This window comes from Archocentrus centrarchus, chromosome 10, assembly GCF_007364275.1.
Source record: "Archocentrus centrarchus isolate MPI-CPG fArcCen1 chromosome 10, fArcCen1, whole genome shotgun sequence".
Classification (NCBI taxonomy): domain Eukaryota; kingdom Metazoa; phylum Chordata; class Actinopteri; order Cichliformes; family Cichlidae; genus Archocentrus; species Archocentrus centrarchus.
In genome coordinates, this window is record NC_044355.1 from 24836763 (window position 1) to 24845737 (window position 8975).

The 8975-nt window shown below is 40.0% G+C and overlaps 1 protein-coding gene across 2 annotated transcripts; it reads left to right on the forward strand.

Moving 5' to 3' along the window:
* On the forward strand, positions 1 to 8316 carry cab39l1 (calcium binding protein 39, like 1). Of its 2 annotated transcripts, XM_030739473.1 has the most exons (10): positions 1 to 395; positions 955 to 1073; positions 1242 to 1406; positions 1584 to 1702; positions 5115 to 5283; positions 5371 to 5430; positions 5512 to 5577; positions 5668 to 5811; positions 6465 to 6682; positions 7491 to 8316. In XM_030739473.1, the coding sequence occupies exons 1-9, from the start codon at positions 212 to 214 to the stop codon at positions 6654 to 6656; spliced, it is 1218 nt and encodes a 405-aa protein (XP_030595333.1). In that variant the 5' UTR covers positions 1 to 211; the 3' UTR covers positions 6657 to 6682; positions 7491 to 8316. The 2 variants fall into 2 exon arrangements, with proteins under 2 accessions (XP_030595333.1, XP_030595334.1); XM_030739474.1 differs by having other exon boundaries at positions 263 to 395; positions 926 to 1073; positions 6465 to 8316.
* Positions 8317 to 8975: the final 659 nt, after the last annotated feature.

The window sequence follows — 8975 nt, forward strand, 5'->3', positions numbered from 1 at the left end:
GCCCACATGGTGTCAGGGTGATAGGCTAACATTGGTGTCAGTCATTTTGCACAGGCCGCCCCTTGTCCCGGGGATGAGGGGAGGACGGGTGTTTGGGCAGAAAAGAACAGGGAAATGAAGTTGTCCGACGGGCTAGCCCAGGAGCAACTCAGTTTGTACTACTAGGCAGTTAGCGAGTTCGGTAACAGCGGTCACCAGAAGAGAAATTTACATGAAATGTCACAGCTATGAATGCCTTCAGTTTGAGGAACTTATAGCTACAGTTGGGGGGACGTTAGGTAGCTACGGCTGTCAGATAACGTTACGGACTTTTTCAAAGTGGAGACAACTCGCTAGCCCGCTAGCTCACCTTTGGTCACCGAGAGTCTTCGAAGTTCAAAGCTACCCTTCATTCGGTGAGTGTAGACAGCCTGAAGTAAATATTTCAGTAGGGTATTGTGTGTGTATGTGTGTGTGAGAGTGTGTGCTTCCCACGGCCGTCGTTGTCTACTGCGTCCTGTTGGTAGTTGGCTTGTTTCGAGCTACAGCTAACTAGGTCGCTAGCTAGCTCAACTTTACCGATGAGCGTGCTGCAACGTCGACTTGTTCTCTGTGCTTTGTTTTGGTTAAAAAGTTAGCTTTTTATGGTTCGGCTGGCCCGACTCAATTTGAAAGTGGGCAAACAAATTTAATTAATCCACCTTAAACTCGACGGAGGAAACGTTACTTAAGTACTCGAAGTTGCTAACCTTTCCTGATGAGTATTAACTAGCTTTCTGATTTACTTAAAACCTCAATTAATAAAAACCTCGATTCTTAGTCTAGCGTCAAAACTGACTTACATGTTGCTCAGCAGGTGAGATTTTTTCTTTCAGCTATTTCCTGACGCAAAGAGGTACCGGAAGTTGCACAGCTTTATTCGCTTTATTTTATTATTTTTCATCAGTGATCTGGTCTTGGATTTCCTGTCTGCAGCCATGCCGTTTCCTTTCGGAAAGTCTCAGAAGAATCCAGCTGAGATAGTGAGGAATCTGAAGGACCATGTTGCATACATGGAAAAACTGGATGCTGGGGACAGCAAAAAGTGTGAAAAGGTCAGCTGTGGCTTCCTCTTAGGGTGCCATAAATTTATTTATTTATTTTTAATTCTGTAAAGTGCCCTTGGGTGTTTGAAAGGCGCTTACAAATAAAATGTACTATTATGTTTATTATTATTTATTCTGAGCAGCAGCTGATCATACTGCTTTCCCCCTGGTATTAAGGTTTCAGAGGAGGTTTCCAAAAATCTTGCCTCACTCAAGGAAGTACTTTCTGGAACAGGTGACAAGGAACCCCAAACCGAAGCAGTGGCTCAACTTGCACAAGAGCTATACAACACCAACCTTCTCATTGCTCTCATTGCAAACCTACAGAAGATTGATTTTGAGGTAGGGAAAATGCCATTCTTTCTGCACTGACTTTATGAGTTTAAAGTATTGATTAGTTGGTGCAGACATTGAGTGATCAGCGGGGGGAGTGTGTGCATGCCTGATGTGAACATCTATGCCCAAAGCAAAAATCTCTCTGCATATCAGCACCCAGTCTGAATGGTTGTTACTGTGCAGGGGAAGAAGGATGTGGTCCATTTGTTCAGCAATATTGTGAGACGTCAGATTGGCACCCGCACACCCACGGTAGAATACATCTCTACACACCCACAGATCCTCTTCATGCTTCTCAAAGGGTAAGTTCATCTTTTTCAGTGTACAGAAACTGTTTGATCATTTGATGTTCAGTGTGAATGCTCTTTGTCCAGTTACATGCGTTAACAACACATCCACCCTTAGAGCCTCATTAGCTGGTTAAAAAAACCCAAGCAAAATAATTAGCATGAAACAATGCATTTTGGCTTTTGCTTTTTGGGTTCAGATATTTTCCCTTAACATGTCTTACAATCTTCTGCATTAGCCAGTGTGAGTTTCAACAACTCCCAGTGGAGCAAGCATGAACTTGTTCACACATGGGTTACACATGTAGATAGATGGATAAAGCAAAAGTACAGTGCTGGTTTTACAGCTCTGAAAAACTGAGTCATCCTGCTCACTCAGCGAGCAGCTGCGTGTTATGGCTGCTGGTGGTGGATCTAATGCTGTCTTATCTAGTTGACAGTACTCTGATGGATTTCTTCCGCTGTGATTTTGAACTTCATTCCAAAATGTCACAACTACAAAGAGGAAGTGTTGGTTTGTTTATGAGAGACAGACATCAAGACCTGACATTTAACGGTGATAGCTTGGTTTGTTATGCAGCTAATGAACTCCCATGTTGTGCGTGAGGAAATTGTCTACTTTTTGCACAGGAAAAAAAAAAAGCCTCGCTGTGAAAAATAAGGCCTAGAAATGTCATGTTTAACTCAAAACAGTACCAGACAACTTTATCAATCCCACTAGGGGCAGTTAGCTTGGGACAGTTTGTTGTGCACAAAGCACAGTAACATTCACGCAAACAGATGGATATTAACATAAAATAAGACTGATGAAATATATAAACAATACTGATAGGCTATTAACTGTAAAGTGATAACAAAAAAACTAATAAACTATAGAGCATTTTGGAGTATGATTACAGAGGGAAAGATTGTGAATAATGATTAGTTTTCCAAACAAGTAAAACATTATGACACCCTGATGGCTGCAGAGGCAGCTCACTTACAAAAACACGTCCAGAGGAAGCCAAAAATGCTTGCTGGTTTCTTGGTAGCAAACAGACTTCAGAGGGTTTGTTTTTTTTTTTTTTCCACTCTGATGATCTGGTGAACAGATTTTAATAATGCTGTTTGGGCTGCTTCTATCATTTACTGTGTAGATAAAACCAGTAGATAAAAGGGAAAAACTCTGTAGATTCACTAAGAGAAGACTGTGGGTAACAGGACTGGCAGAAAAAGGAATTAGTCTGGAGAAAGTGAATTCTTTGTTGCCCTCTGTGGTCACGGTAAACTTGGGGATCGTGAAAAAGACATGCACTCCTTTCTGTTTGTCAGTGACATCTGAATACATCAGGTTCATGTATGAATGGTACTCTGACCACGTTTCCATTTAAAAAAAAAAAAATCATACTTTTTTTTTTTTTTTTTTTTTGAATACAGCAAAAATCTTCACATTAACAGACAGGTTTACATGACTCTCCCCAGTGTCTGGTTAAGAAACATTAAAATACCTTAAAGAGCAACAGCATGAGGGGAAAAATGGCAATTGGTTTCATTCTGTGTCAGTCTTGCACTGCCCAAGCTCATCTCATGAAGACCTCAGAACGGTTCCTTTATGGGGAAAAAAATGTATATATGTTTATATTGGTTTATTTGTATTTTTTTACGGCCCAAGGACAACATATGAACATCAAGATTTTTCCACAGTGTAGCACAAATATCAAATTACAAAACAGTTTGTGTGCATTTAGTTGCCAGATGGGTACACAGACCTCTCAAAAAGTCACATTTTAAGGTTTTCCTTATTCAGTTTATATCATTTCACATCTATTACAGATTGAAATATGCATAAAATGCAACTTTACGCAGTCTATACCAGGTCTTCACCTGAAGTTTGCGACAGGTCGGATTTTACACATGTTAGTAATAAGTATAATCTGAGTTTTGACAAAATGATGAGAGCTGTAGTTAGTTTCTGTTGTTACAGCTATTTGTAGAAGTCTTTTGTCTGCTGCTGCCAGTTAGTTATGAACTCAGAGTTGCAAGAGCCATACGAAAGCTTCTCTAAAGCAAAAAGGTTGTGTGCAATTGCGCATGCAAAACAGCAGCAGTAATACAAGATCCATCATGACCAAACTACAAATGACAATGAGCTCCTTACCTTCAGACTGGCAGGTATTTGGTACAAACTAAAGTTGACTGTTTTATCTGATTGGTTTGCTGAATTTTACTGTCTATGCTGAATTTAAGTCTATGGATGCATTTCCTTAGCTGCATATAGGATGCGGCATTTCTAATTATCAAAGCAACCAGAAAAATCCAACCTGAAGCATTTTGTTTCTTGATGTGCTGTCAAATCTCTGGTAGAGCTTAGTTCATGGGAGTGCTGTGGCTTGTTCCATCATTTTTCATGGTTATGAAATGTGTCAATGAAGCTGGAATGGACATTAACTTAAGTGATTTTTATCTGCATGCTGTCACTTTAACAGATCGAAGCCAGCTCAGTTATGAAAAGGGCTTAAAATGCATTCTTTGTAGATCCTTGATTTAAATCCAAGAATTTATCACACTAAAAAATATAGCAGTGTCCCGTTTGAAAGTACACAGCAGCCTTTCTATTAAAAGATGCAACTACATTGTATAGACAGTCTTCAAACAAAAGCTTGGTGTAGTCTTGCCATTTTTCTACATGCTTGTGAGTATAAGAAGCTTTGCATCCTCTGCTCCTTTGCCTGCCTGGTAAGCAAATTGCAGCAATTCAGGTTTTCCATTCACACTTAACAAAACATCATTTTCTCCCAAGGTTTTTCATAATTAATGAGCACAACTGCTCTAAAATCATTGCTTAATGCAGGATTGGTGATCTTTAGACAGGTGCACACGAGCTCTCCAAAAAGCAAAGATCTGGTTTCTGTGAACTGACCTGTGGAGTATACTGCCAGTCAGGACAGTTGATCTGGACCAGATGTTAACACTTCTTCTTCCTCCTTTCTTTTTTTTTTTTTTTTTTTTTTTTTTTTTAAGAGATCTCTAACACATTCCTCACTTATCAAATTCAGGAGAGAGAGACTCTCAAGGAGAGAAATATTTTCAGAGAAATGTTTCAAAGTGAAAATGAAGGTCAACCTAAAATATTTGGGAGATTTCCATAATGTATTTCCTAAGTTTCACCCTAGTTTTAACGCCCACTGTGTTTCTCTGAGTGATCCAGGTCTTCACTGCCTGCAGATCATTGCTGCTGTACCAGTGTTTCACCTTATTTTAATCCATTTGTTTATTTATTTGTATTTTTTTAACCTAATTCCTTCATCACTGTAAATACAGAGTTGATGTCAAACTAACAGTGAAAGTGTTCAGAGTGTGATTATATATCTGCAGTGAAAGTTGTTTAGTGAGAGTTCCGGTGACGTGTGCACCATCACTTGGACCTGACATGTATTAACCCGTGCAGATATGAGACTCCAGATGTGGCTCTTAACTGTGGCATGATGCTGAGAGAGTGCCTGCGTCACGAGCCTTTGGCGAGGATAGTGCTCTTCTCTGAAGACTTCTTCTGCTTCTTCCGTTATGTGGAGCTGTCAACCTTTGACATTGCCTCAGATGCTTTTGCCTCATTCAAGGTACGCCAATATATTTTCTTTTTAATGGCAACATTAACATACTAACAGTTCCTAGCTGATGTCTTGGCCTCTTCTATTCCCTCTCAGGATCTTCTCACAAGACACAAGATTATGTGTGCAGACTTCTTGGAGAATAATTATGACAGGGTGAGCTTTCTTGAGTGGTTTTGCTCTCTAATTGAGTGACTGCTCATTCTGTATCTAACTTAGTTGTTAAATGTTCATCAGGTGTTTACAGAGTATGAAAAACTCCTGCACTCTGATAACTACGTCACCAAACGGCAGTCATTGAAGGTGCATCCTCCTGCTCAGTCACTGTTCAATGTCAAGTATAGCTGACAAGTCTGTGTACTGATTCCATAAACACTCATGTGCTTTTTTTAGCTCCTAGGTGAACTTCTCCTGGATCGACACAACTTCACTGTCATGACAAAGTACATCAGTCGGGCGGAGAACTTGAAGCTGATGATGAACTTGCTAAGAGATAATAGCCGAAACATCCAGTTTGAGGCGTTCCACGTCTTCAAGGTGCACACAGAATGCCTTAAACAGTCCACTTCAAAAATTCAGATTGTATTATGAAAACCTGCATAACTGCTTAATTAAGTTGATATAGTATTGAACTTTTTTTTATTTTATTTTTAAAGACATGTTTGAGCTGAAGGAAGAAACTTCCTTATTTTGTGTGTTCCCCACACAAGCTTTATTTAGGCAGGCTGAGTCATTGTGATTTCTCTTATTTTGAGAGTTCAGTCGCTTGTAACCAGCCTCACCTCTCGGCTGACTTGTTGGCCAGCTTTCTATTGTGGCAGTCCTCAGTATCGTTCAGCTGATTTTTCAGAGAGTCCCCTGTCGAGCAGTTGGTTGGTCAGAAAGACTCCAGCTCCATCGTGTTGCTCTACAGCTGGCGACACTGTCTTTGCTCTGCTCTGGAGATCTGCTGCAAGCTGAAGGACCACTGTAACCAGAACCTGGTGGAGAACTGTGCCATGTGCTGCTACATTGAGCTCAGACTCTGCAGAGCAGATGAAGAACTTCCGTCGTCAGCTGCAGTGCAAGACCTTGGCCACAAGTTGATCTGCTGAATTGGATAGGCCTCATTTGTGCCTTGCATCCTGCACAAATGGTAACTAAATCTGTAAGGAACACTGACTTTACCTAGTCTCATTCTCTTTCCAAAGGTATTTGTTGCGAACCCCAACAAGACTCAACCCGTGCTGGACATCCTGCTGAAGAACCAGACCAAGCTCGTGGAATTCCTGAGCAACTTCCAGACGGACAGATCTGAGGACGAGCAGTTCTGCGACGAGAAAAACTATCTGATCAAGCAGATCAAAGACCTGAAGAGACCCACAGCGTCCGAGGAAGCTTAACGCTGCAGGGGCGGCGACTCTGTCAGGTTGTAGATTTTAGAGGTGGTTGTTGGAGCTGCAAGAAAAAAAAAATGCTTCATTAAGATTGAATACTAAGTACAAAATATAGGAAAAGTTAACATTTACTTCCTTCACTTTCGGGCTTTGTGTGGATGTAGAGGTCATTTCCATCCATTGACCTGAGTGGGCCAAGAACTGTTATTTAAACTGCAGTGCTTCTTAGTGATAACCAAATGCCTTTAGTCCTTTTTTGTAATGTTGGACCTTAAACTGTTACCTTTCCACACACATGGTCACTGGCAGAGACCTTAGAACGACAGGAAATTCAGAACATTCACAACCAGCTCGAGCACTGAGCTGTTTCTGAATAGTCATTTTTCAGAACTTGTCTGTGTTTTAGAGACTGAAAAGCTGAGAAGTAAATATATTATTTTTCTAATGTATCTAATGCTAAACCATTTCAAGCCTACAGTAGCTCTTCTCTCTAAACACCGCTTATTCTGATTGCATAGGTTTGGTGTATTGCCTTTGTGTAAGCTGTTCTTTGTACAGGGACTTTATTAATACAGTTTTGGCAGAGTGGCACGTGGTTCATATTGGGCAGGTCAGCTCACAGCAGTAACGTTTGGTGATTACCGTTCAGTTTTCAGGTGTGTGTGTGTGTGTGTGTGTGTGTGTGTGTGTGTGTGTGTGTGTGTGTGTGTGTGTGTGTGTGTGTGTGTGTGTGTGTGTGTGGTTGCAAAGGTCAGAAACGACCCCATAGTGCATTAGCTGTCACAGGAAGAGAACATCAAAACCATAGAAGAATCAATTAATTGTGCTGTGATTTTTCAGGCTGTGCTCAGTGATGCTTACATGACTGAAATAGAAACAAGGCATCAGATAACGCTGCAGGCTACCAGCCACCCATTCACAGCTAACGTGGACAGCCAGGATACACCGACCGATCTCACTGGGAGTGCTACATTTCTTCTTCACATTCTTACAGCTAATGGCAACAAATGAATGAAGCATCATAAAAATGTTACACTGTACACCTGTTGTTATCATACCGGAGCATGGTGTGTCATTGAAACACGGACCTTCTAATAATGTTAATCAGGGGTCTGTTTTCCTTGAATAATTTCACTGCTACACTGGACTTGATTAGGCTCAAATATGATCTAAAACTAAATCAAGTATTACCTTAAAAATCACACATAGTAACTCCTAACCATACAGTCCATCCATCTATTTTCTTCCGCTTATCATTCGCTTTAATACAAGAGAGACAAATGACTGAAGCAGCCTGTAAAAGGGTGGGTTTGCTCTCTTTTCTGATAGGACTGTAACAATGATACACGGTGTAACAAGCCTGCAAAGCATCAGAAAGTAGGTCCCCATCAGATGCCACCACATTGTCAGGGTAACCACATGAAAGAGTTTGTTTTGGATGATAACTGACTTTATTCCTCGTGCATCACCAGAACTCAACTGAAATAATTGCCTTACTTGTGCTGTTGTCAGTATAGTTGCTGAGGTTATGGCATTTCAGAATGTGTTGTCTATACAGTCTGTTAGTATATACCTCATGGGATTTGAGTTTGCAGATGCTGTGTTCTTTATTTTCTTTCTTTCCTTGACCAGATATTTAATTTGATATTTAAAAAAAAAAAAAAAAAATAGAAGGCACACAGCAGTGGTTTGTATGCATGCCTACATATGATATATTTGTTCTGACTTTAACAGGGACTGCAACCTGGTTTTCACAGTGGAAAACTGGATTTTTTTTTTTTTTTTAACTTAAATATTTCATTGTGGTGCCACACGAATGTTAATTCATAGTGAATTGCAGGACGGTACCTTGTAATGAATTTTGCCTTATTTAAAGACATTTAATAGATCGTAATGATCCTTTAAAATTCTAATTAGTTTTAAACCAAAGTTAATATAATAAAAAAAGGGTAAAAAATGTACATTTCAAGTCCCAAATGCATTACCAGTTAATTTCTCAGGTTCACGTGTAGAGCAGATTTATTACTCACTGTGCTACTATCTATATGTGACCCTGAGAGTGTAAATATATTTTAATAGAGCTGTAGTAGGCATCACACAGTGTAGTTTTGAGCTGGTTAATTGGCTTGATCACTTGTTGTCCACTGCACGAGACGGTCACAAAGTGAGGATTTTCAGGAGGCATCAAATAATTTGGTAAGCCTGCTGTGACTGTGGTACATTATCCATAGATAAACTGAAGTCCTGCATAGTGCATTGTCATGTCATCACCTTAGGACCTTTTATAAAACTAAGTAAAACTATATGAATACATTGTATCTAAAT